Raw genomic sequence first — 27,533 nt, forward strand, 5'->3', positions numbered from 1 at the left:
GACAGAACGCCTCTGACGAACGCGTAATCACGAGACATTTAGCAATCAGAGCGTGCTATGTAAATACAACATAATTTATTGGTTCCATTTCAGAGAATGATAGTGGTATTTGTACGAGTGTCCTACCAATAGTACAAGAAACGAGACTCACGTATGTACAGAGATTCCAGGACACAGAAAAACTTTGTAAGGAAGAAGCGGTTAGTGGTACAGTTTGGTCACTGTTCATAGAAACCTTTTCACTTACTGTAAACCCTGCTCACCCACTCCCCCCAAATCCTAGGTAGACCTCATCTACCTACCTCGGGGGCACTGCAAAGCTCTCATCATGCAGCTGAGTCGCTTGTGTGAGCGGCAGACAAGGCTGGCGGTCTCTGGCTGCACACCAGAGACCTTGGTTATGAGATGTGAGCAGCCGAGCAGGGCCATGCTGCTCGGGAAGAAGGAGAAGGCTCCGTACCCTCATGGGAAGCAGAAAGTGGTCCACATGCAGCCAGTAAGCGAGGCTGGAAGGACAAGCAGCCCAGTTCCTTCTCGGCAGGGTCAGCGTACCACAAGGAGATGGGGAAGTGCAGGTGGTTGAGAAGAAGACTTCCCCATGCCTCTCTCACCGCCTTCCCTCTGCTCACCCCCACGACGCACAGCTTGGCGTAACGCTGCCTGTGGGGACATCGCACCCGGAGCCACGGCTGGGCTACGGCCGGGGAGAAGCTCAGCTCAGAGCTGCTGTAAGAGGCAGATTCACAATGGCAGCAGCAGCACAGGCTCCAACAGCAGAGCAGAGCTGGTTGGCCATCAGAGAACCCCAAGTTCACCTTCTTTCAAAGGAAAAGCAAGAAGGGCCAAGCCTTCGGGACAGATGCCAAGCGAGGGTGAGCACAAAAGCAGCTCTGTCCAAAAACTGGACTCACAGCCAGTGGAAGAGGTGCTGGAACCAAACAGCACCCCAGGGGATCTGCGTACACCAGCATATCATCCCCAATCCCCATGTAACCTCCCTTCACGGGTGGGGAATGGGTGTCCAGAGGGAAGTACCGCTTCCGTGGCAGCACCAGCTACACGACGCAGCTCTATCTGAAGCATCTGGCTAAGCTCGCTTGGTGCCACTGCAGTGAGGGGACGGGGAAGAGACAATACAGGGTGCCTCTTCCCTCCTCAACAAGCAAACACTTCCACCAAGCGGCCCAAAATATTTCCTTTTTTTTTATAGAAATTACTGTAAAAAACTAGTTTATCTAGAGCATCTTTAAAAAAATATTCCCGCAATATCACAGTTTTACATTGAAACTCATTAAAAATATATAGATTTCTTTAACCAAATGTCTCTGTTCTCCCCTTGAATCACGTCTCCAATGCAGGAGTGGGACTAGGAGTCCTCGGAAGAGAGGCCAAGGTGGGAGCAGGAAGGTCTGACCTCAGTGGCACATCCGGGAGGTCATTTCCTTCTGTCAAAGGGACAGACAAGACAAGGGACCATGAATGAAGATCCAGATGGACAGGGGAGGGTGTGGATGAGAAAACCTCACCTTTGTTTAGTTGTAAATGCCCTTCTCAGGCATGTGGTGACACTTTAAGACCTCCAGTTTGTGCAGGTCTGTGTTCCCCCCCCCGACTCCCATTCCCAGGCACCGCAGGACACCCTTCCACTGCCCAACAGCTCCGCAGGTCTGCTCTGCTGCTACAGCTTTAGAAACACCAACACCACCGCCCAGGTCTAACAGGTCACATTCTCCAGCCTCCTTGTGAAGGCCATGATGTTGTTCTTGCTTTTCAGCGTGGGAAGTAAGCACAGGGAGTGGGTTTTAGCCACCCACCAGAAGGACACGGAGCTGTTGGAGCGGGGCCAGAAGAGGCCCCGGAGATCCTGGGAGGGCTGGAGCCCCTCTGCTGGGAGGACAGGCTGAGAGAGCTGGGGGGGTTCAGCCTGGAGAAGAGAAGGCTCCGCGGAGACCTTCCAGCCCCTGCCAGTCCCTAAAGGGGCTCCAGGAAAGCTGGGGAGGGACTCTGGAGCAGGGAGGGGAGCCATGGGACGAGGGGGAAGGGTTTGAAACTGGAAGAGGGGGGATTGAGGTGAGATGTGAGGCAGAAATTGTTTGCTGTGAGGGGGGTGAGCCCCTGGCCCAGGTTGCCCAGAGAAGCTGTGGCTGCCCCATCCCTGGAGGGGTTCAAGGCCAGGTTGGCCGGGGCTTGGAGCAACCTGGGCTGGTGGGAGGTGTCCCTGCCCAGGGCAGGGGCTCGCACTGGGTGGGCTTTAAGGTCCCTTCCTACACAAACCAGTCTGTGATTCCATGATTCTATGATCCACATCCTCAAATGCTAACAGGGCTGGGCTCGTGCAGTGCACGCAAACAAGGCAAGCCAGCGCTAGAAATGCAAGGAGGTTGCTGGAGATCAAGTCAACTTCCCCCAGCCGATGCCCAAACAACCCTGCTCAGCTGTGCCTGCACATCCTGACTGTCAAACTGCAAGGCCAACTGATGTCCTGAATTTGGGCAACCAGTTTTAAGAAGGTACCAGAGACCTCTGACTGCTCCACTCCCAGCCTACCCCTTCTGCGCTGGCTGTAGACCCCGAGAGACCAGTGTCTACCCTGTGCCCACCCAGACACTCACCAGTGGTTCCAGCTCCTTGGTGTCTATGAGATTGAATTCTTTAACAAAGTAGTAAAAGTGCTTGTAGCAGGTGTTCACGTGGGCTTCCGACCCCATCTGGGTGATCCTGTCGAAATGGTGGATGTAGACATGGACAAAGACCCGGAAGAGCCTGGAGAGAATTTTCTTCACCACCGGGAGGAAGTTCTTGGGGAAGGGAGTACCTGGGAGGGAAGACACGACCAGCAGAAACTTTCAGCAAAGTTAAAACTGGTTCCTTGGGCTAAAATAAATTGATAAAATGAACAGATTGAGACAAAAGGGAAAAAGTGTTCTGTCCCAAGTAATTTCCAGCTTCCCCTCTCCTTTTTCCTTTCCATTTTGGATCAGATTTTTCAAAGCAGAGATTCCTTAAGTGACAGAGTGCTGCACGCCATCGCTGGCTGCTAGCGACTGAAAGCAAGAGACCAGCCTCGGAGATTCCCAGGAGCTGTTTCAGTCTGAGGGACTTTTCTTCTACTCCTATTTGGCACATTTACATAAACAGTGCAAAATACCAGATACGACCAAGCAGCTTCCCAAAAGAACGAGTCGGTGCTGTTAAACCCCCACAGTAATCTCTTATTTTGGTATGTCTTTAGCCCTTTGGTTAAAAATTAAAGATGTTAAGGTCCTCTTAAAGGCCTCCGTTCTTTGGGATTTGTTTAGCCGGGGCCCTGCAGCAGAGCGGTCCGGCCAACCAGCCATCTCAGTAGAATACTACAGTTTAAAGTTCACACAGGTCGTTTCTGGAGGAATGAGGATTAGTTAAACCCTTTCAGTGCTCTGCAAGAACTGTAGCATTTCAGTCGGCGTTAAGGGTGAGGAATCTGGTAACAGCTGAGCTGAAAACAACAATTAAAAAACAAAACAAAAACCCCAAAACACCCTCACAATCCTCCTGCTGTCAGAAACTTGTTTTGCCTCCCCGAACAGAACAAACACCCTGCTCATAGTCCCCAGAGAGTCTTGCAGAAGAGTCTGAACTAAAGGCAAGGCAGCAGGCGTTTGAGCGACAGGAGGAACGGGTGGGGAGGATTTCAGAGTTCCAGATGAAGAACTGGCTGTTTATGGCCCTGCTCCCCCCTCTGCCTGCTCACACTGGGTTTAAGCAGCATTTTGGCACTGGTGGAGGGGCCCTGTGGATGCTCGTGTGGCAGACATGTCCCAGACAGAGGCCAAGTGCATCCCATCAGAGCTCCAAGGGGATGAACAGCGGGGCAGGAGGGAGAGAGCTCTGCTGCACCTTGCCTTTTGCGTCCCAGAAGATGGGAGCTCTGAATGGGATCAATCACATTTACCTAATGCTGTGGATACTGAATTCTCACATTTTATTCAGCACAAGCAAAACAAAAACCCCAACAAACCATGTCCCAAAGCCAGTACACAAGCTGCGTTTGGATATGCAGGTTTAGGTGTCCTAGGCCAAATTCTCATCTTCATCACCCTGGCAATAGATAAAACACCGCTCCTCCCTCCGTGCACATGTCAGCATCCCACCCAGCTGCAACAAACAGCTGAGTGCATGCCAGGAAGCACTAAGCTAGAAAGGGCAGAGTCAGCTAATGCCAGCCTGTAACAACAAAGAGGCTAATTATGGAAACGTGGCCACCATCACCAGGCCGACGCAGAGCACGCACGTTGAACCCAAGCTAGCAATCAGCTGTAAAAGAGCTGTCTTTCAGGAGACCACGTCCAGCATGAACTACTCAAGAGTCATGTCAGAGACTGGCTTTTCTAAGAGCAGCCTCTTGTTTTCACTGCCTGGGTTCAGCTTGGCTTTCCTTGAGGTACCGGTGACTCCAAACGGGATCTGGCACAGCTCTGGGTATTTTAGCACTCCAGAAAAGCTCTGAAGTTTCTCAGGTGCTCAGAGGAGCTTTATTACACTGCCAGCACAAAAGGAAACAGCTCTGCTATAAGGGTGACCCATGCTACAGCATCTCCTAGAGCAGAAATGGGACCTGAGGACTCAAAGGAGAAGGCTCTGGACCAGTCTCCCTCCCTCTAGCCACAACTGGAACTGAACTCACCAACATTAGTGGGAAAGATGTCCTCATTGTTGATCTGTACCTCAATCCAGTCCATCAGGAGGTTCATGTACTGGGGAGCCGACAGGGCCGTGGGTTTCCGGTACTTGTGCTCGTCCTGCCATCGGTACTCGTACTTGGGTCCCCCTGACATGACAGGGCAGGACTGCTCTGTGCAATAGTCACTGATGGTGCCGTAGATCAGGTTGATGCGGTTGAAGAAGTCCACCACGTGCACAGCCACCCAATCGTTCTGCTCCTCTCCCGGCGGCAGCTGGACGGCAACTTTCAAGTCCAGGCCAGCATTGAGCGAGGCTTGAGCCTTCTTGTGCAGCTCAAACCGCTGAGTCCCTGGTTCAAACTTGCGCTTGGGCCGGAACGTTTTGTCTTTATTGAACACTTGCTTTAAAGCATGGGACATTTTTCTCCTCTCCTTTTGTCTTTTCCACGTCTGTAACGATGACAGCCGGAGACACGGCGCTGCTGGGCCACTTCCCAGGGCAGGGCTGGGGTAACTCTGATCTTCACAGAAACCTCCCTCTGCTCATCTGGTCCTGATCTGCAATGCAGCACAGAAGGGCAGTGATTAGGAGCAGCTCTCTCAACAGGAAACCTTGTCTAAATCCCATAGGAAGAGATCTGGGATACCATCTGGGCCCTCGCCCCAGATCTGAGAAGTGGGGGAAGCCAACACCAGCTTTCCTTCCTCCCCCCTCTCTTTGCAGCCCAGCTCCCAGCAGAGCAGCGGCTCGGCTGAATGAAGACTCGCCCCCGCAAGGTCTCTCTCGCTCAATGTGGGGACGAGGGAACCAGCCCCACAGGGAAGGGGCAAAATGAGACGTCAAGATGCAGTCCCCCCCATGCCCCCCAGCGCGGCCTCAGCCAGAGACCACCACTCAGAGCGCTAAATCCCACAGAAACAAGCAGAAACTCCACCACCTATTCCCCTCCAATTACCCTTTAAGAAGGGTAAAACAAATTGGGTTTTACCTGGATCAGATTTTTCACCTATGCTTCCCCTCCCCTCTTCGGGAGCAAACCTACCAAAAAGGTAAGGGTATGACAACCTACAATAAAGTTCACATCTGTTGCCAGCCGTACTCCAACAAAACAACCATTTGAGCAGGAGCTCAAAGACAGGACGTGAAAGGGCAGAGGGGAACAAGAAGAAGAAGTCGCAGCTCAGGCACCCGGAAAGAGAATATCCTGAAACAACACCAGCTCTAAGAGCAGCCACAGCCTCTTGTGCAGCTGCAGACAGCCCATAAACATATTTTTCATTTCAGTTTAGCTCACTTCAAGTTGAAGGCTGGTTGAAAGCTGGAAGCCCAGGGAAAGCTCGCCTTCCTCTTCCAGTCTGGGGAAAAGAATTAGCTCCAAGAGGGTAAGACACAAGCTAAGATCTGAAAGGATGCTGACGAGAAACACAGCTCTGTTTATCTGTAGCTAATTATACCTCCTTTGTTCCCACATCCATCTCCTCGTATAATTTGTGTCAAGCTGCTCTTTGATGGAAGCTTAAGGTTGAAAGCTATGTGTACCAAAAATATTATTTTTTTTTTTTATGTGCCAGAGAGAAAAATAAATAAAGTAACAGAAATTAACTAAAGCTGATGCCTTACCCAATCTGGCAAATAAGAATTTCCATAATTTTATAAGAAAGCAAGCAAATAAATCCCTTTAACCAAGAAGAAATCTACTTAGATTTATACGAAGCCACAGAATTATTCAAATAGACAAATAGTATCCTCAAACGTTGGCAAGAAAATCCCAAATTCAAGGTCAAGACTACCTTTGCCGCAATTCAGCCCATCTCTAACAGATGCTATATCGTGCTAATCAGCATTTCTTCTCCGGAGAAAGATTAAAAAGATTTAAACCAAGGCCTCTTGTTTTCTTATTTAATTACAGCAAGGAAAAAAAAACCCAAACCGCTTCAGTTCGTCCCACTAAGACTAGACTCAACATCTCCTGTCGCTGCTTTTCCTGCGGGAACAGGCTCAGTAACCTCTTCGGTGCAGGAGCAGAGAGATCCAAACTGCTGTTGCAGCAGGGGCCATGACACGTGTTGGGAGAAACAGAAAATGCATTTTGATGTGGTTCAGCGAGATTCAGCCTGGGCTGCGAGGCAAGCTCACTGCATGCATGCTTTCACTGCACACACAGCTGCTGTGACCCTGTAAGCTACCGTGCAAGAGTCAAAAGAAGAAAAATAAGAAAACCCCCAGAGAACGTGTCCTTAGGAGGTGTCTCATCACACCACAGACATGGTTAGAGGAAGTAGCGAACGGCGCAGAGGGACATCTGAGCGCAGAGGCAGAGGCTCTGGTTACCGAGAGCTGTGTCACAGCCTCACCACATCCTGCAGCAGAACGCCGAGGCGACCCGGGGGGCGGAAGCACTGGGGGACTGCGTCCACCCTGCCACGGTGCCACCTCCGGAGTGACAGCACGACTGGCCTCCAAGTAGCCAACAATGTGGAGAGCAGGTGCTGAGCAGGAAATCAGTCCCAGAGAAGTACTTGCACGCAACGATTTCCTTACTCTGGAGATGAAGAAAGAAACGTCCTTTAAAACAAACAAGCCATAAACAAGCCTGAGCATCGCCCTCCAGACAGCTCCCCGGAGGACTGGCAGCATCCTCGGCGCGGTACAACCCTGTTCCTACTTATTTTCTGTAGGATCTGACCGATTGCTGTGACCACACTTGCACCCATGCCGGCCCAAGGCTGCAGCCCGGCACCGTCCCTTCCACTGGAGAAGGATGTGTTTCTCGAGCAGGGCTCAGGCTGCAGCCCCAGGGCCCAGCACAGAGAAGAGGACAGGATGAAACAGCACGGCAAAACTGCAGGGAAAATACCCCAAACATCCCCTGGGGTTCGCCACGCGTGTCAAGAAGCAAACACCGACCATTTTCCAGAAGAAATTGCCACTTGGGCAGGGTGAAGAGGCTTTTAATATGGCTTATTTGGTACCAAGGCAGTGCCCGTGTTACAAACAAACTTCTTCCTATGGAGACATCATTCATGAGAACTGGGGAGCTTGACACAGCAGCAATCGTCTCTCAGACGATTCAGCATCTGTCTGAAGGCATTAGCAAATGAGTAGCTAAGACTTCAAGCAAATGCAGCCCATTTAATTATGGTCTTTGACTCCAGCTGAGCTAAAAGAAACACTTAGCTCTAGGGAAAAAAAAAAAAAAAAAAAAAGCAGAGAGACCAAAAGCATCCCTGACATTGCTTGAAGATGATATCACACGTACAACACCTACTTCCACAGGCAGGAGTCACAGCTCAGGCAGCATTAAGACACTGCTTTCACACAGAAGAGAAAGGCAAAGTTAGGAACAACTAGGATACGGCACACGCAAAGTACCTGGATAGTATTTGCAGGCTTCAAAGATGAGGGGCGGGGGGGAAATCCCCCTCAAACAAACCTACAGTACGTTTTGTTTACAGCTCCCTTCCAGCCAGCCAAGATTACAGCAGATGTCACCGGTGCTCCGAGAGGACCTTGGCCACCCCTCCGAGATCACATAGCCGCTGCAGAAAGCCCCACGCCGTGGGAGGCTGTCCCAAGCATGAACAAACCTCCAGCTTCTCCCAAGGACACGAGAGGAGTGGCTCGGTGCGACCTGCCTGCCCAGCAAGGGCGTCAAGGCCTGGCCCTCCCTTCCCAAAAGCTCATTTTCTCCCCTTACTCCCTGCTTTCACAGCTCTAGTCCTAATGCCGATTGCTGCCAATGGCAATCCAGGGCAGGGCTCTGTCCTTCCTCTTCCCTCTCCGGGAACGGCAGATCGCGCAGTGCTGCCTTACTTTAACACCAGGCTCCGGGCAGAGGAAGCCCAGGTGATCGCTTCCCCGGCTTGTGGTTACTTTTACACGCAGCTCAGAGAGGGAATGAAAAAAAGGAAAGACTGTCACCTCTTCTGAAACGCCTGGAAAATGCAGCTGTCCAGAGGCTTTCCAGCTGCCAGCAGCATCCTGGCTGGGTCCTGCCCTCCCCGCAGAGGCAGAATGGCCGAAACCCTCTTGCAGGAGTCCCGTGACTGCTCCATCAGCGCCTGCCTCAAGCAACACCCAGCTCCCCTCTGCGCTGACACCCAGCAGGGCTTTAACAGTAGCCAGCGCACAAACCAAAAGAAAAAAAGCAAGGCAGCATGTCAGCAAGCTCCTACCTGCGCTTCTAGCCTTGGCAGATTGCTCAGTGATTTCTCAGCTCGTCTGCAACTTTTACAAGCGCTTGTAGGCACTGAGGCGAAGAGCTTCCTTTTTCAAAAAAAAAAAAAAAAAAAAGGGGGGGAAGAAAAAAAAAAGAAAAAAGTCCCTTTTCATGCACGGCTGCAATCCGAGGGCTCCCGCAGGCTGGGGAGGGGTCAGAGACGCGGCCACTTCCCTCCCAGTGACCCCAGCGCTGGGGCGGCTCACATCCTGCTGCCCTGCTGCTAAGAAAGCCCTTGGGCAAACCCCAGCGAGCAACGCATTTCTCAAAAGAATTGATTTCTCTCGTTTCCTTTTAGGGAAGCCACGCTGCTGTCCTGCAAGAGGATACCAATATGGTTACTGCTGCTCAGCGTTCACACCGAGCCCAGCCGCAAGCTCTGTCTGCGTCGGCTTATAATTGCAGTCCTTCAGTGACAAGCCTGTGCCAGTCACCCCATCCCACCCGCCTTCTCCCCATGGCGTTTTCAGTGTCCTTACTCGCTGCTGATGCTGTTGCTCAGGCCAGAGTTTCCAATACGGGACACAAACCCACCCGCTCCAGTTTGATAAAGCAGCCACAATACATCAGATGCATTGAGCACTTCAAGTAAAAAATTAATTTACAGAGCACACCCGAAAAGCAAGGCAGCTTCAAAGTAGCTAACTTCAACAAAAAAAGCAAAGACGGACGCACACGCACATTTTTTCCATGACTCCCCCCTCCTCCTTTCACAAATACCTTCCCACAGCCATTCTGCACTAGCTCAGTTTCTTGGTACAAGATGATGCTGGTTTTCTACAATCAAAGGAGAGATTTTAATACGGAGAGCAAGGATCAGACCAATTACAACAAGCAGGGCTGGACTGGCACTGATGACAGCCAGTTTCTGCACCTCTGTAGCCAGTCTGGCAACCAACAAGACAGCTCACCTTCCCGGGATAAGGTTTTCAGCTGCTCTTTTGAATTGTTCTATGATATAAAAAATGAAGGTCCGTCCCTGAGCTTACCTGGGCCAGGGCAGGGCCTGGTGAGAAGTGTGCAGGGGAGAGGAGGAGAAGGAGGAGGAGGAGGGCCGAGCACGGCTTCGGCAGTCTCGCCTGGCCATTCATAATCCCAGTGAGACGGCACTTCCACGTCAGCCGCCTTCCCGTCTGGCACCCAGTCCGGCCTCCCGGCTGCGGGAGCTGCCAAGGCTTTCCCAAAAGCTAATCATTCTCCACTACAAGCTCCGTCATGGTGTTTCTGTCTTCCCCCCCGCAAGACCGCTCCACGCTGCTGCACAAGGAGAACCGAGCAGCCGCCCGGTGTCACCTTTTGCATCCCCTTTTCTTCTTTTTGCTCCTGGCAGCAGAAGTTGCTCTGAAGCTGAAGGAGAGGGAGCAGAGAGTGCATCTGGCCCAGCTGCACCTACAGCCCCAGGCTGGGCAAGACACCAGCAGCGAGTCGGTTCTGCTGCTCTGCAGGGCAATATCCACATTTTTCTTTGGGAAACTGCTTTAGTAGCAGCCTTCCCAACAAACTTAACAGAGCCATTCAGAAATGGCACGTTTCAAATGCTGAATTCCCAACGTTTAGGCAAACAAAGAGCCCTTTATATTTCACCACAAAGTCAGTTTTAAGAAAGTCCTGCTGGTCACCAGCCACCCCTCACACCCTGCGATTTAATTCTGCTGCACAATTGGGAAATTCCCAAGTAAGAAGTGATACCCACGCAGCATCTCCCTGGCACTTCCCAGGAAGAGGCCTGCCGAGGAGCAGGACAGTTTTTACATGCCTCTAAGCCATGCAAACACATAGCCAATCTGCATTGCCACATACATAAGAAAAGGAAACAGCATAATGAAAGACCCAAAAATAGTTATACTGGGCTTTAATTGGTATCTTCTTTTTCCCCTGAAAGGCCGTGCTTTCAGACCAATTTTAAAGTCAAATTAGTTTATATAATAAAGGGAAAAAAGGCCTGTTAAATTAAGCCGTAGCTGGGTTAGAAGACCCCACCAGGGCAAGCACAGCAGCTCTGGCAGAGCCCATCCGGCAGCCGCCTCCGGCAGCCTGCACCAGGTGGGCATGCCAAAAAGTCCAGTCACCCACTAGTGAGAGGCATTTGTCAACCCTCACGAGCAGGACAGAGGAGCAGGCAGTATCCACACCACACAACGACAACAGCAGGGAGGTTATAAGTTCCTTCCCCACGTGGATATTGGGAGGAGGCAGGTACGGGAGCGACCACCTACGGGGCTGGATATCCCTTTCTGGTAGGGGAGAGGGAAGGCTGAGTCGCCTTCGAACTTCACATGCAAAAAGACTGAATTTCCAGTGTGGGTTGTCTCCCTCCGGGCCTTCCAGGCACCCTCCCCTCAGCCACAGAGGGTGGAAAGGCCACATGAGAAAGTAACTTTTGTAAAGTGTCCCCCCTCCTACTTTCCCTTCCCCAAAAAGGGAACACCAGGCAGCAGACGCTGCAGTTTTAACACCTTCATTTGAAAGCTTAGAAACCACTGCAGTGTAGCAGCAACAGTTCTCACAGCCCTGAGCATTACTGATTTAGGGCCAATTTTCTTGCCTCTTACGTGACATCTGCATCCATTGCAATGTCAGAGCCACAGCGATTTTGGAAGGTTTCCCCAGATCGCGCTCACACATCCATGCCGGGAGGACGGCTGCGTGTGGAGGCAGAGCTAATCTGCTGCAGGCTTCGCAGACGCTGCATTAAGCGGACAAGCTGGGTCACGACTCCAGGAGACAGGTTAACTGCACAGACAAATATTTCTAGGATAAACCACAGGCAGTGGGCGGCTGACGGCATGGGAAGAGCAGCTCTCTCCTCTCAAGGTCTCAGGGGCTGTATTTTGCAGGCTGCTCCTTCGGGAAGACCTTCTGCTGTGCTCCAGCCTGGCTGTGTCCCCACCGGAGGACTAGTAAGGGGCAGCGCTGTTATAGATTGTGGCCCAATAATTGACAGGAACCAGTCCAGCACGATATTTATCAAGTCTGAGCTGTGAGCTGCACACCTCTTCCCGCTTTTGCAGGCTCCACATTATTGTCCTCGCTGGGCAGGGATATTTTTGACCCAACAGCAGTTTCATCTACTTGAACTTTGGGATCTGCCCGCACCCAAATGAAAGGTAATGCTGTTTTGGAGCACAAATTTTGCCTTGGGCTGACAATGTGACTACAGCAAGAGGCACGATTTTAACAGCGTGGCTACGGGTTCGAGATCTCAGGAGATGCCAGGGCTACGAGCTCCTTCACCCAGGGACCGAGCTGGAGCAGGAGCTGGCCACACGACCAACCTTTCCCACAGCAGGGCCATCTCACCAACAAATATCTCTTCTCCCGACATTAATATTTCTGCTTTCGGAAGAAAAGCAGTATTGTTTCTCGCCGAAAGCAGATGCCCACGAGGCTTGCTCTTCCCCTCCACGAGGGGATGTGGCAGTAACCCAACACGTTAGCATGTCTCCAGGCAAGCAATAAGCCCACTGATGTGGAGCTAGAGATCACCTCAAGACTAACCACATCACAAGACGTAGCGAGGGGAAAAAGAAGAAGAAAGAAAAAAGGCCCAGACAGCAGCCCCAAGAGAAGCCTGCAGTCAAGAGGAATAAAAAAATTACAGTGGCTTTCAATACAGCCATGGTCCCGTCTCAGCTCCTGCTTCAAACTCAAGCAGGTTTTATAGAATCGTAGAATTGCCCAGGTTGGAAGGGACCTTTCAGATCATCAAGTCCAATCATCAACTTAACTCTGACAAAAACCATCACTAAACCATATCTCTTAAGCACTACGTCTGCCCGTCTTTTAAATACATCCAGGGATGGTGCCTTAACCGCTGCCCTGGGCAGCCTGGTCCAATGCTTAATAACCTTTCAGTGTAAGAAGTTTTCCCTAATATCCATCCTAAACCTCCCCTGGGGCAACTGGAGGCCGTTTCCTCTTGTCCCATCGCCTGTTCCTTGGGAGAAAAGCCCGACCCCCCCTGGCTGCCCCCTCCTTTCAGGGAGCTGCAGAGAGCGAGAAGGTCTCCCCTCAGCCTCCTCTTCTCCAGGCTGAACCCCCCCAGCTCCCTCAGCCGCTCCTCACAGCACTTGTGCTCCAGACCCCGCACCAGCTCCGGTGCCCGTCTCTGGACACGCTCCAGCACCTCAATGTCTCTCCTGTGGTGAGGGGCCCAAAACTGGACACAGTACTCCAGCTCATTTTCTGTTCCACGGGCTCCCTGGGAGCACAGAGCCACAGCTGCGATTCTCCCAAACACGGCCTGTGCCCGGGAGACACAGCACCATGGCCCCCGAGCAGGCGAGGGCCAGCACTGAGCACAGCCACGGCGGGACACTTCTATCACGACTCGACACTTCTATCATGACTCATCCCTGACCCAGCAGCGTCACCACCTTTGCCTCTTCTCAAATAGTCTCAACAGCAACGCCAAGCACCCAGGGACTTCATCCAGACTTTTCTGGAAGATGTCAAAGCTGCCGCAGTGTGATGGATTTTTTTGCACTGGCTTTGCACACTCGCAAAAGTGAATTTTTTTCTGGCCTTTTCTGTTCCTCCCTTCTGCTCCCTGCCTGCTTCACGTACTCAGAGCAACAACTGGCCCATCTCAACAGGAGCAGAACAGCACTTTTAGCACAACAGCAGCTCCAAAGGGAAGTGAGCAGCGGATCAAAGCAGGAGTCACAGATAACTCTGCCTCCCAGGGGCATCTGGAAAAAGGAGGATCAAGATGCAGCCTAAGGTGCACTCTTTATTGAAAGCATTAGCTGGATATTACGTATTTCTAAAGATAAGCTCCTAAACCTCTAGCAAAGCTGGTTGTGGATCCACTTACAGCAGCATTTATGGCTCAAATATCACAAAATACTTCCCTGCCTTATAAATTAAAACTCTGAAGTTGAATGCAATTCTTTTCCCAGATTTGACTGCTGCACACAGGCCTGGTTAGGTTTTGCAATCTCTCTTCTCTGACCCCACGCACTTTCACTGCTGACAAGGGAAACGATTTCCTTTGTGTACTGTGGCCGTAGAGATCCCTGGCCCATTTACAAAGAAGCACAAGTCACAAAACACGGCACATGCCAGTACAGTCCAACCTCCACAAACAGGACTAAATCCCACCGTTTCAGGTTGGGTGGTACTTCACATCCCAGCAATAAAAGACCCAAATGTGGGCAAGGAAACACCTGGCCAACAGCTCCTGCGCTAGAGGACAGGTGAAGTCTCGCAGGAGGACTTTGCTCAAGACACCAAGTACGCTTCAACCTCCCTAAGCTTCAGCCAAGCGGACAGCAGGGCCCATTACCATTTCTGATGATGGCACTGTTGACCGCGCAACCCGAAGTAATGTGACCAAAAAAGCATCCCAGATCCTGAAAGGTGAGCCAGGCAGAGGGACCCAGCTCCTCAGCGTAAACCGAGGGCACTAGTTTTTTGCTGCCGCACCACCAAGCTGGCATGAACTGTCACTCCTCCCCTCCCTTTCTGGGGATTTTAAAAGGTCACAAGCTCACCCTCCGGCCCAAGTTAACTTCACATGTACGTGACTAAGAAAGTGAACCTAATATATGGAATACACAGTCCAAGAAACAACAAAAGATAAACACAGAGCTGGATGCGAGCCTAAAGCTTGGAAAGGAAGCAGAATGCAAGGACGAAGCCCTGGGGACTGTGATAAACAGGTGGCTGGGGGAAATTTAACATCTCCTAGCAAACGATCCCCTCCTGCCCTGCAACTTGGCAGAAGATTTCCAGACCAGAAAGGGGTTTTAAACAAAGAAGGGATAGAAATTGAGAAAGTGCGGTCACTCTTCAGCTCCAAGTACTAGGAGAAGGAGATCTTGCCTTTCACTAGCACCAGAGTCCCCGACAGAGATGATTTTTCCAAACGTCTGTGCCACACGCCGGACAACTTAAAATCCTCTTCCTCGGAGGATTTCCTGCCCTTTCCTTTTGGTCCATCCTTCTCACACACAGGAAGGGTTTTCTTTGAAGGAGTTGAGATTACTGTACTGCAGATGACAGGGGAGGCAGCCCCTGTAAGATTAGCATTCCTGCGCTCAAAGGAACAGACAGAAGCAGAGCCAGAGTTTGCTTTCAAGCGTCACAAGTTCTCCCTCATGACAGCTGAGTCGCGGCTCACCACCACCAGAAAAAAAAAATATGGAGAATTCCCCGTTTTCCCTAACCACTTAAAGAGATTAAGGAGTTTGAACTTCAGGGCTGTGCCTTTACCTACAATAGAGACATTTATTATCACAGCTTGGGGGGGAGGGAGGGGGGAAGGGGCGGAATAAAATACAAGAGTATCCAAGGCCATAACTTCACGGTTACGCCGGCAAAACCCTTACTCTCCACGCTGAGCCTTTTTCCCATCATTCTGAGATTTTTGATTTCCCAGCAAAGACTGCAGCAGGCGAACCCCTTCCGAGGGGGAGTGCAGCCACGGGCCGGGTCTCCCCCGCTGGGGACAGTCGCTGCCACCCGCCCGTGGAGCCGCTTCTGCTCCAGGACGAGCCACCACAGGCAGGACCCGGCTCTGCTCCGCCCCGGGACCGGACGGGGGCTCCGGGACCTGCCCCCGGCCAGAGGAAGGGGCTCCAGCCCACCGAGCGCAAAGCCAGGAGAAACTCGCTCGCAACCGCCTTCCTCCCAAGGGAAAAACCAGAAATAATTAAAGAAAAAAAAACCAAACCAAACGAGGGGATTTACAAGTCTCGGTTCAACAGGTTGCCGGTTCCGGCCGGGCGGCCCCGGCGTGACCCCACGCCCCGAGGAGGCCCCAGCCCCGGGCACCGCCACCGGGGGGCTGGCAGGGACGGCGGGTGTCCCCCGGGCGGGGCTGAGGGCCCCGGGGCCCCTCCCGGCCCTCAGCTCCCTCAGAGGTCCCGACCAGCCCCGCGTCCACAGGGCCCCGCGACCCCCCCAGGCCCCCTCCAGACAGCCCAACGGCGCCCCCAGGGCCCTCCCGCTCCCCCGCACCTGGCCGGTGGCAGCTCCGCCGCGGCGGCGCGGAAGCGGCTCCCCCTCGTGCGGCCTCAGCACTCCAACACCCGCGGAGCTCGGCCCCGTCCCACAAAACCCCTCTCCGCGCGCCGCCACCGGCAGCCGGCACTACTTCCTCTTAAAGGGGCCGCCCGCCCGCCCGCGCCTCGCCGGCGGCCGCTCCTCCCGCGGGCGGGAGCGGGGGGCGGGGACGGGAGCGGGGGGACGGGCCGCGGCGACAGGGCCCAGGCCGCGGTTTATAGTCGGTTCTATTTAATTTGCTATATTTTATTTTATTCTCTTTTATTATTTTTATATTCTTCTCTTTTATTCTAATTTGTTTTATTCTACTTTATTCTATTGTATTATTTTCTTTTACCCTTTTATTTTCTTTTATGCTATTTATTTTATTCGACTTTATTCTATTATTTTCTTTTACTTCTTTATTTTATTTATTATATTCTACTTTATTATTTTTTCCACTTTTTTATTCTATTCTGTTTCTTTTATTCTACTTTATTATTTTTTTACTTTTTAATTCTATTTTATTTTTTATTTTACTATATTGAATTTTTTCCTTCCTCCCCTTCCCCTTCCCCTTCCCCTTCCCCTTCCCCTTCCCCTTCCCCTTCCCCTTCCCCTTCCCTTCCCTTTTTTCTTCCATTCTACTTTACTTATTTTATTTATTGCTTTTATTGTCCTGGAGCTGAGGAGAAGGGGCAGCCCGTGGCTGTGCCCCAGCCCAGGGATGCCCAGGGGACGGGGACACCCCCTGCTCAGCACCTCCCTGAATTATATGATCCCTTAGAAGTGGAGGAGCCCGGGGGTGCAGGGGTCCTGTGTTGCCCTTCTCTGCCCTGGTGTGGCCACGGGGACGAGGGGAGTGACCATGCCCCACCTCGAGGGCTGTGTCCAGTTTTGGGCCCCTTGCCACAGGAGAGACATTGAGGTGCTGGAGCGTGTCCAGAGACGGGCACCGGAGCTGGTGCGGGGTCTGGAGCACAAGTGCTGTGAGGAGCGGCTGAGGGAGCTGGGGGGGTTCAGCCTGGAGAAGAGGAGGCTGAGGGGAGACCTTCTCGCTCTCTGCAGCTCCCTGAAAGGAGGGGGCAGCCGGGGGGGGTCAGTCTCTTCTCCCAAGGAACAGGCGATGGGACAAGAGGAAACGGCCTCCAGTTGCCCCAGGGGAGGTTTAGGATGGATATTAGGAAAAACTTCTTCCCCAAAACGGTTGTCAAGCGCTGGACCAGGCTGCCCAGGGCAGTGGTGGAGTCGCCATCCCTGGAGGGATTGAAAAACCCGGCAGACGTGGGGCTGAGGGACGTGGGTCAGTGGTTGTCGTGGTTTAGCCTCAGATGGCAACAAAGAACCACGTGCCGCTCGCACGTGCCTTCCTAATAGAGGAAGGATCGTAAGAAAAGGCAAGACTCTTGGTTTGGGACAAAGGCAGTTTAACAGAACAGCAGAGGGAACAGGCAAACAACAACAACAACACGGGTAGGGGAATATACAAACGCGATTACGGAACCGCCGCTCCCCACCGCTCCCGACCGGCCGGACCCGGGACGCCCCAGCCCGCTTTTAAGCAGCAACGTCCTGTCCCCTCCCCCGGCAGCTCAGGGTGGGCGTGGCTCACATGGCATGGAATACCAGGGAAAATTAACCCTATCCCCACCGGAACCAGGACATTATCCACCCCTTATTCCATACCATCTATGCCATGCCCAGCAGGTTCCAATGAATTGCCACCACTTTCCCCTGTTATATATATATATATATATATACACATATAATGCCCTTAGTTTATGGGTCATCCCTCCAAAGTGTCCGTTGAGTTCTTTTAATCCACGGCTTTGGGCTCCATCTGTTAGAACAGTCTCTCAGGGCAGGTGAGATGCTGGGTGGTGCTGGTCTGTTGCATGCTGTATTTTTCGGAGCTTGTGACTGGTGCACCTGGTGTGGCTCATGCACGCGGTCCGTGGGCTGAAGATGTAGATCTTGAGGAAACTGCTGGGCGCCAGCTGCTGAGATCAGTTCTTATCCCATCATCCCTGTGCCTTACTTGTAGTACAACTGATAGTAATTATAGCAATGAGGACATACAGTGACAGTGTTACTTAGCAATTAACAGCACACAATCTGATTCATTGGCTATTCTCGCCCAAAATCAGATCCCCATAAGGTACACATCGGACTTCCCCATCCTGCCGCATCACCCACCAAGTGCACCCAGGTCCTTGGGCAAAAGCAATCCCACGGATGGGTTTGCCTTTGCCTGAGGCAGGAGTAACCCAGACTGTCTTCCCTAGCATATTCTTCATGTGCACTACGGGGACTTTATCCCCTTCTACGGTACGTGGAAGTTTTGATTGGGCAGGGCCAGCCCGATTGTTAGATCCCCTGGTGTTAACTAGCCAGGTAGCTTTTGCTAAATGTGTATCCCAGTGTTTGAAAGTCCCACCACCCATTGCTCTCAGTGTAGTTTTTAACAGTCCATTGTATCGTTCTATCTTCCCAGAGGCTGGTGCGTGATAGGGGATGTGATACACCCACTCGATACCATGCTCTTTGGCCCAGGTGTCTATGAGGCTGTTTCGGAAATGAGTCCCGTTGTCCGACTCAATTCTCTCTGGGGTACCATGTCGCCACAGGACTTGCTTTTCAAGGCCCAGGATAGTGTTCCGGGCAGTGGCATGGGGCACAGGGTATGTTTCCAGCCATCCAGTGGTTGCTTCCACCATTGTGAGCACATAGCGCTTGCCTTGACGGGTTTGTGGCAGTGTGATATAATCAATCTGCCAGGCCTCCCCATATTTGTATTTCAGCCATCGCCCTCCATACCAAAGAGGCTTCAAACGCTTGGCTTGTTTGATCGCAGCGCATGTCTCACATTCATGGATGACTTGTGCAATAGCGTCCATGGTCAAGTCCACCCCTCGGTCACGAGCCCATCTATATGTTGCATCTCTCCCTTGATGGCCTGAGGAGTCATGGGCCCACCGAGCTATGAATAGTTCACCCTTACGTTGCCAGTCCAGATCCACCTGAGCCACTTCAATCCTAGCGGCCCGATCCACCTGCTGGTTGTTCTGATGTTCCTCCGTGGCCCGATTCTTCGGTACGTGGGCGTCTACATGGCGTACTTTCACAACCAGATTCTCTATCCGGGCAGCAATATCTTGCCATAGGTCAGCAGCCCAGATGGGTTTGCCTCTGCGCTGCCAATTGCCCTGCTTCCACTGCTGTAACCACCCCCACAGAGCATTTGCCACCATCCATGAGTCAGTGTAGAGATAAAGTACTGGCCATTTTTCTCGCTCAGCAATGTCCAAAGCCAGCTGAATAGCCTTCACCTCTGCAAACTGGCTCGATTCACCCTGTCCCTCACTGGCTTCTGCAACCCGTCGTGTAGGACTCCACACAGCAGCCTTCCACTTTCGATGCTTTCCCACAATACGGCAGGACCCATCAGTGAACAGGGCATATTTCTTCTCATTTTCTGGCAGTTTATTATATGGTGGGGCCTCTTCTGCACGCGTCACCTCCTCCTCTGGTGACATTCCGAAATCCTTGCCTTCTGGCCAGTCCATGATCACTTCCAGAATTCCTGGGCGACTGGGGTTTCCCATTCGAGTTCGCTGCGTGATCAGTGCAATCCACTTACTCCATGTAGCATCGGTTGCATGATGTGTGGTGGGGACCCTTTCTTTGAACATCCAACCCAGCACCGGCAGTCGAGGTGCTAAGAGGAGCTGTGCTTCTGTACCAACTACTTCCGAAGCAGCTCGAACCCCTTCATATGCTGCCAATATCTCTTTTTCTGTTGGAGTGTAGCGGGCTTCGGATCCTCTGTATCCACGACTCCAAAACCCTAGGGGTCGACCTCGAGTCTCCCCTGGTGCTTTCTGCCAGAGGCTCCAGGTAGGGCCGTTCTCCCCGGCTGCGGTATAGAGCACATTTTTAACATTTTGTCCTGCCCGGACTGGCCCCAGGGCCACTGCATGGACTATTTCCTGTTTGATTTGTTCAAAAGCTTGTCGTTGCTCAGGACCCCATTTAAAATCATTCTTCTTCCGGGTTACTTGATACAGAGGGCTTACAATTTGACTGTAATCTGGGATATGCATTCTCCAAAAACCCACAATACCTAAGAAAGCCTGTGTTTCCTTTTTACTAGTTGGTGGAGACATAGCTGCTATTTTGTTGATCACATCCATTGGAATCTGATGGCGTCCATCTTGCCATTTTATTCCTAAAAACTGGATCTCCTGCGCAGGTCCCTTGACCTTACTTCGCTTTATAGCAAAACCAGCGTTCAGAAGGATTTGGACTATTTTACTCCCTTTCTCAAAAACTTCTTCTGCTGTGTTTCCCCATACAATGATGTCATCAATGTACTGCAGATGTTCTGGAGCTTCACCCTGTTCCAGTGCAGTCTGGATCAGTCCATGGCAAATGGTGGGACTGTGTTTCCACCCCTGGGGCAGTCGATTCCAGGTGTATTGGATGCCCCTCCAAGTGAAAGCAAACTGTGGCCTGCACTCTGCTGCCAAAGGGATTGAGAAGAATGCATTCGCTATATCAATCGTGGCATACCATTTGGCTGCCTTGGACTCCAGTTCGTACTGCAGTTCTAGCATGTCCGGCACGGCAGCACTCAGCGGTGGCGTGACTTCATTCAGACCACGATAGTCTACAGTTAGCCTCCACTCTCCATTAGATTTTCGCACCGGCCATATGGGACTGTTAAAGGGGGAGTGAGTCTTGCTGATCACTCCTTGAACCTCTAGTTGACGAATCAGCTCATGGATGGGAATCAGAGAGTCTCGGTTAGTGCGATACTGTCGCCGATGCACCGTTGTGGTAGCAATCGGCACCTGTTGTTCTTTGACCCTCAATAACCCCACAACAGAAGAATCCTCCGAGAGACCAGGCAAGGCAGACAACTGTTTAACTTCCTCTGTCTCCAAAGCAGCTATGCCAAAGGCCCAGCGGTACCCTTTTGGGTCCTTAAAATACCCTCTCCTGAGGTAATCTATACCAAGGATGCATGGAGCCTCTGGGCCAGTCACAATGGGATGCTTTTGCCACTCATTCCCAGTTAGGCTCACTTCTGCCTCCAGTACAGTCAACTCTTGGGATCCCCCTGTCACCCCAGAAATACAAATGGGTTCTGCCCCTCTATAGCTTGATGGTATTAAAGTACACTGCGCACCCGTGTCCACTAGAGCCTTATACTCCTGTGGGTCTGATGTGCCAGGCCATCGAATCCACACCGTCCAATAAACCCGGTTGTCCCTTTCCTCCACCTGGCCGGAGGCAGGGCCCCCCTAATACTCGTCATAGTATCCATTACTCACTTCTTGCAGAAATGACTTGGAAGTTCCTTCAAGAGGATCAGAAGCAAGATCAGGCCTTCTGCTTTGTCTGGGGAACGGCCCACTGGAAACTGGGGCGGCACTTTTCCTGGAGGGATCCCCTTTTGTGGTTGTCCTTCCTTGCAACTCCTGTACCCGTGTCCGCAGGATCGAAGTAGGTCGTCCATCCCACTTCCTCATGTCCTCTCCGTGGTCCTGCAGGTAGAACCACAGGGTGCCTCGTGGTGTGTACCCTCTGTACTCTCTCTCTTGAGTGGGGAAATGCCTGCTTCTAATAGCTGAGATGCTGGCCCGTGCAGGTGGGGAATAGAACATATTCTCTTCAAGTTGCTGGACCTTCCGCGACAATTTCTCCACAGCTGAGACAAGGGGGGAAGAGAGACTTTCTTCATATCGCCGGAGCCGGCCAGCTACCTCATCCACTGTTGGTCCCTCTTCACCTTTCCATTCCATTACTGCCAGGGAGTTGGCATATGACGATGGTGCGCTCCGTACAAACTTCCGCCACATGGGCCTTGTGCATCGCACCTCATCAGGGTCTGTGGGTAAGTCGGCATTGTCCAAGTCATAATAAATCATCTCCCGCACGGCTAATTCTCTCAGGTACTGGATACCTCTTTCCATGGTAGTCCACTTGCTTGGCTGACATACAACATCCTCACTGAAGGGGTACCTCTCCCTCACGCCTGACAGGAGTCGTTTCCAGAGGCTGAGGGCTTGGGTCTTTTTCCCAATCGCCTTGTCAATGCCGCCTTCCCTAGACAGGGATCCCAGCTGCCTGGCCTCCCTACCCTCTAATTCCAGGCTACTGGCCCCATTATCCCAGCACCGGAGCAGCCAGGTGACAATGTGCTCGCCTGAAAGTCGGCTGAAATCTTTTCGCATATCCCGCAGCTCACTCAACGATAGGGATCGAGTAATTATCTCTGGTTCTGCCTCTTCCTCCTGCTCTCGTGATGGCCCTGGTTCATCATCATCTCTTACTAAGCGAACTGATTTCTTTGTGTACTTCTTCTTCTGTATGGGGGCAACTGATACCGGCACGGGTTGGTTTCCTGGTTCAGTGGCAGTGGCTACCACGGGGGTTGCAGTAGCCGCAGTGTCTGCCGCAGGGGTTGCAGTAGCCGCAGTGTCCGCCGCAGGGGTTGCAGTAGCCGCAGTGTCCGCCGCAGGGGTTGCAGTAGCCGCAGTGTCCGCCGCAGGGGCTGCAGTAGCCGCAGGGGCCGCCGCAGGGGCTGCAGTAGCCGCAGGGGCCGCCGCAGGGGCTGCAGTAGCCGCAGGGGCCGCCGCAGGGGCTGCAGTAGCCGCAGGGGCCGCCGCAGGGGCTGCAGTAGCCGCAGGGGCCGCCAGTCTGGTTTCCATCTCTTCCCCTTGAGGGTGCTGCATAATTCTGAGCAGTGCCTGGTAGATACTGGCCAGGGCCCAGCACAGCGCAGTGAGTTGTGCCTCTCTAGAATAGCCACAGCATTTTCCCTTCAAATATTCTACCACTTTATCAGGGTCCTGTAATTGTTCAGGGGTGAAGTTCCAGACCATTGGAGGTGAGTAGTTCTCTAGGTACCTGCCCATGCTCTCCCACATGCCATGCCACCCCTGACTATCCAGCCTCGGAGCAGATCTCCGGGTGGTAGTCTTAAATAGTTGCTTAACCCTAAACAAGACCTGGAACGTATTCAGGAGACATAACACTAGGAACACGCTGGTTTGAGTATCCCAAGGATATTCAAGATTCTCAAAAGCTGTCATACCTGACCCGAAGGAGAAAAGGGAGGCAAAAGGGCTGGGGAAACTATTAACAAATTCTGAGAGACAGTGTCCAATGTACGGACAGGACAACAAAACCACATAAACACCCCAAAACAGCCGTCTGAACAGTGATGTTATCATATCATAAACAGATATCGCACAGGACAGCAGAATGATAATCCTCATCCCTCTTCCAGACATGGTAAACAGCATCGCAGGGAGTACATAAGCCATATAGGAATTTATGTAACACAGCCATGAGAACAAACCAAGCAACATGATGACCAGTGACTATTTACCTAATAAAATAAATGCATACAAGAAGAAAAAAAAACCAAAACCGTTTTTTCCACGTTCTAGTTGGATTCTGTCGTTATCTCAACCCTTCGTGCCCCACGTTGGGCGCCAAAAAGGACTGTCGTGGTTTAGCCTCAGATGGCAACAAAGAACCACGTGCCGCTCGCACGTGCCTTCCTAATAGAGGAAGGATCGTAAGAAAAGGCAAGACTCTTGGTTTGGGACAAAGGCAGTTTAACAGAACAGCAGAGGGAACAGGCAAACAACAACAACAACACGGGTAGGGGAATATACAAACGCGATTACGGAACCGCCGCTCCCCACCGCTCCCGACCGGCCGGACCCGGGATGCCCCAGCCCGCTTTTAAGCAGCAACTTCCTGTCCCCTCCCCCGGCAGCTCAGGGTGGGCGTGGCTCACATGGCATGGAATACCAGGGAAAATTAACCCTATCCCCACCGGAACCAGGACAGTGGTGAATTTAACTACATGGGTAGTTAGTGAATTTATCAACGGCAATCTCGAATCTGCAACTGTTGCTCTCAATAAAATAACTAGTTTCACTTATTTGTGAATTTGATTCAGTGAAAGTCCTTTGGTAGGACTCTGACAGACAAATATTGGAACTTATTATTTTTGCTAGACTAATTTTGACTATTTGTGAATCTGACTCAGTGAAAGTCCTTTACTGGGACTCTGATAGTAAATCGATGAAAGTCCTGGGACTCTGACAGACAAGTATCAAAACTACAGTCCTTTTAACACAACACATGGCAAAGGAGCCAGAAGGGAAAATCGTGGTTCGTTCTCATGCTCTCTTGGAACCTCTTCCATCGCCCCACGAGCCTTGGGACATCAGGCTTCCCTAGCGACCTCAGCCTCAAACCCGCCTCCGCATCTCGTCCCAGCCCCGAGCAGCTGGGATGGCTGCCACGGCGAAGGCGCCAGGAGGGAAAACCCTGGCTCATTCTCATGCTCTCTGGCAACTGCTTCCATCACCCCATGAGCCTTAAGGCGATGGGCTTCCCTTGGCAACCTTGGCCTCCAACCCTCCTCCGCCCCTCATCCCAGTGCTGGGCGTTAAAAATCCAGAATATCCGGGGATGTCTGAAACGGTGAAGGCGCCGTGAGGGAAAACAGTGGCTTGTTCTCACGAGCTCTGGGAACTGCTTCCATCACCCCATGAGCCTTAAGGCGACAGGCTTCCCTTGGCAACCTCGGCCTCCAACCCATCTCTGCCCCTTGTCTCATCGCTGGGTGATAAAAATCCCAAACATCCATAAATGGCTGCCATGGCGAAGGTGCCGGGAGGGAAAAGCATGGCTCCTTCTCACACTCTCTGGGAACCGCTTCCACTGCCCCACGAGCCCTGGGCGCCGGGCTACCCTAGAACCTTCAGCCTCAAACCCGTCTCTGCCCTTTGTCCCAGCGCCGGGCGCAAAAAATCTTGAACATCTGGGATGGTTACCATGGCGAAGGCGCCAGGAGGGAAAACTGTGGCTCGTTGTAACACTAATTGGGAACCGCTTCCATTGCCCTGCAAGGCTTGGGGCACTGAGCTTCCCTAGCGATCTCAGTCTCAAACCCATCTCCCCACTTCGTCCCAGTGCCGGGCAATAAAAATCCCCAACGTCCGGGGATGGCTGCCATGGTGAAGGCACCAGGAGGGAAAACTGTGGCTCGTTCTCTCGCTCTCTGGAAACTACTTCCATGTAAGCGGTTCCCAGAGAGCTTTAGAAAGAGCCACAGTTTTCCCTCCTGGCACCTTGGGCGTGGGAGCAATCTCCGGACGTTTCCTATTTTTGAGGCCGGCCGTGTGGCGAGTGAGAAAGGGTGGTTTTGAGGCTGAAGGCAGCAGGAAAGCCCGCAGCCCCAAGGTCTGTGGGGCGACGCAAGCGGTTCCCAGAGAGCATGAGAAGAAGCCATAGTTTTCCTACTGGCACTTGCCATGTTGGGTCAATCTCTACATGTTTGCTGTCGTTGAGCTCAGCTTTTAGAGAGTTTTAATCTTTAGGTTACTGGCGCTGTGAAAGCTGTTCCCAGAGAAAGTTGAAACAAGCATTTTTCCCTCCTGGCACTTGCCGTCTGGTAGCAATCTCCAGATGTTTTCAGGTTTTGAGCTTAGCGCTGGGGAGAGTAGTATCAGTTAGAATACAAAAGCAGTCATAGCAGTTCCCAGAGACAGAGAGCAGAAGCACAAGGTTTCCCTGTGGCTCCGTCATTGTGGGAGAAGTCCTGAGATGGATGCTGTGTCTGAGTCCAGCTCTGGGAAGAGTGTTAGCCCTTAGATTGCAGGGGCAGTGAGAGCAGTTCCCAGGGACAGTGAAAACAAGTTCCTCTTTTGCCTCCTGGCAATTTTCATGTTGAAGCAACCTCTAGATGTTTGCTGTTGTTGAGCCTGTGTCTCAGGAGAGCGTTAGCGCTCAGGTTACTGCGGCAGCGAAAGCAGTTCCCAGAGACAGAAAGAACAAGCACAATTTTTCCTCCTGGCGTTTGCCATGTGGGAGCAATCTTTAGATGTGTGTTGGTTTTGAGCTCTAGTGCTGCAGATGGCGTCAGCACAGATTGGTGGGGCAGTGAGACCAGTTCCCACAGGCTGTGAAAAAAGGCCCCACGTTTCCCTCTGTGGCGGTGTGCTCTCCCCTTTTCCCCTTTTCCCCCCCCGGCTCCTGCTCAAGCCATGGCCATCAGCGGGAGTTGTGATGAGTCGCACTTGAACTGTGGGAGATGGCTGGCAACATAACCAAAACCCTGTCTGGAGTGGGAACCTGGGTATCTTGCTCCCATGAGAATACGACGATAGGTCAATTCTCTTACTCCATAAATAGTGGACAGCCCAAGAGCCCTTTGAGCTCTCCTGCACGGCAGCAGGCTGCGCGACAGGCTCTCCCCTTGAGCGGGGACGCTCCCTTAAGGTTCTTCTCCTCGAGGTTGAGAGATTCCTTGCCGCAACAGATTCTCAGTAAGTGACTGACAGCGTGCTAAACTTTGAAATCTTAGCTAAGGGATCTAAGGATTGATTGCGCATATATAATCCTTTAGACATAAACCGTTGACCAAGTCTGGGACTAGGATTGGATCCAGCCGCAGCCAGACTCCTCTCTGAGAAGGAGTTTAGAAAGCCAGGGGGTCCTTTCTGAACCTCGTGACTCAACGGGAGGGTCTCCCTGAGAGCTTGTCTGACCCCGGCCTCTATGCAGTAAATAATCAAGTGTGCCCTGGCATCGAATCTCGTAAAACACTGTCGCATTCACTGCTAACTTTGTTAAATCACTGTTTTATGTCAATAAACATTTCACCACTACACTCTTACAAGTGAAGTTAATCACTCTGCCAGCGACACCCTCCTGGCACTTTCCACGTGGCAGCACTCTCTACGTATTTGCTGGTTTTGAGCCCTGCTCTGGGGAGAGTGTTAGAACTCAGGTAACGAGGACACTGAAAGCGGTTCCCAGAGACAGTGAGAACAAATCCTGTTTTTTTCTCCTGCCGCTTTCCGCGTGGCAGCACTCTCTCTGTTTGCTGTTTTTCAGCCTAGCGCTTGGGAGAGTCTTAGTCTTAGCACTTTAGTTACTGGGCAGTAAATGCGTGCGCGAATTGGGAAGGAGGGTGGGGGGGGAGACCCCCAAAATATGGGGGTGGTTTTTTTTGGGGGGGGAAAGTGTCTCATCTGTGTGCGACGGGGGGGTGGGTGGTGGCGGGACCCCCCTCGGCCCTGCCCTGAGGGAAGGTGTAAGGGACCCTCTGTATCCTGCCCGGCTTTTTACTCATATGGTCTTTTTTTCCACTCTAAGGCAGATTTTGAGGCCGAAAGCAGGAAAATCCTGTCGGGTTTGGGGGCATTTGCGCCAATTTGGTGAGGAAACGCCATTCGTTGGGCCTGAATTAAAGTCAACGGGTCCTCGGAGTAACTTATTACATTTATAATAAATAAAACACCCCGGGGGGGTATAAAACCCCTGTTAATTGTGATTGTAGAAGTGAAAGAAAGCCAAAATCGCTCAGTTTTGAGGCAAAATTCCACGTATCTTTATCAGGGCCCCCACCCCGCCCTCCTCCCACCTCAATTTTTAAAATACCTAAATTCAGTGTTGCAAATTTCCACCCAAAAGGGGAAGAACCGAGGCAAACACTGACCCAAACCTGCCACAATTTAATTCTTTATTTTCTCTCTTTTAACTGTTTCTTTTGCTTCCATTCCCTTTATCTCGCCTCTATTAAGTAGTTATTTCAATTGTTATTACCGATTATCGCTATCAAAACCCTATT

At 51.9% G+C, this 27,533-nt stretch overlaps 1 protein-coding gene across 2 annotated transcripts; it reads right to left on the minus strand.

The window, feature by feature from the left end:
- Positions 1–53: 53 nt before the first annotated feature.
- On the minus strand, positions 54–15,992 carry MOB3A (MOB kinase activator 3A). Of its 2 annotated transcripts, none has more exons than XM_063358293.1 (4): positions 15,845–15,992; positions 4,664–5,219; positions 2,613–2,815; positions 54–1,445 (listed from the first exon to the last, which is right to left on the minus strand). In XM_063358293.1, exons 2-4 carry the CDS (start codon positions 5,079–5,081, stop codon positions 1,416–1,418), a joined length of 651 nt encoding a protein of 216 aa, XP_063214363.1. In that variant the 5' UTR covers positions 5,082–5,219; positions 15,845–15,992; the 3' UTR covers positions 54–1,415. The 2 variants fall into 2 exon arrangements, with proteins under 2 accessions (XP_063214363.1, XP_063214364.1); XM_063358294.1 differs by lacking the exon at positions 15,845–15,992 and adding an exon at positions 8,838–8,918.
- Positions 15,993–27,533: the final 11,541 nt, after the last annotated feature.

This window comes from Chroicocephalus ridibundus, chromosome 22, assembly GCF_963924245.1.
Source record: "Chroicocephalus ridibundus chromosome 22, bChrRid1.1, whole genome shotgun sequence".
In the NCBI taxonomy this organism is placed as follows: Eukaryota; Metazoa; Chordata; class Aves; order Charadriiformes; family Laridae; genus Chroicocephalus; species Chroicocephalus ridibundus.

Coding starts and splice junctions, on each gene's coding strand:
- MOB3A (XM_063358293.1), bottom strand. CDS start 5,081: ATGTCCCATGCTTTAAAGCAAGTGTTCAATAAAGACAAAACGTTCCGG. Junction 2,816..4,663: donor CATCTTTCCCACTAATGTTG/GTGAGTTCAGTT, acceptor CTTCCCTCCCAG/GTACTCCCTTCCCCAAGAAC. Junction 1,446..2,612: donor CCAAGGAGCTGGAACCACTG/GTGAGTGTCTGG, acceptor TCCCTTTGACAG/AAGGAAATGACCTCCCGGAT.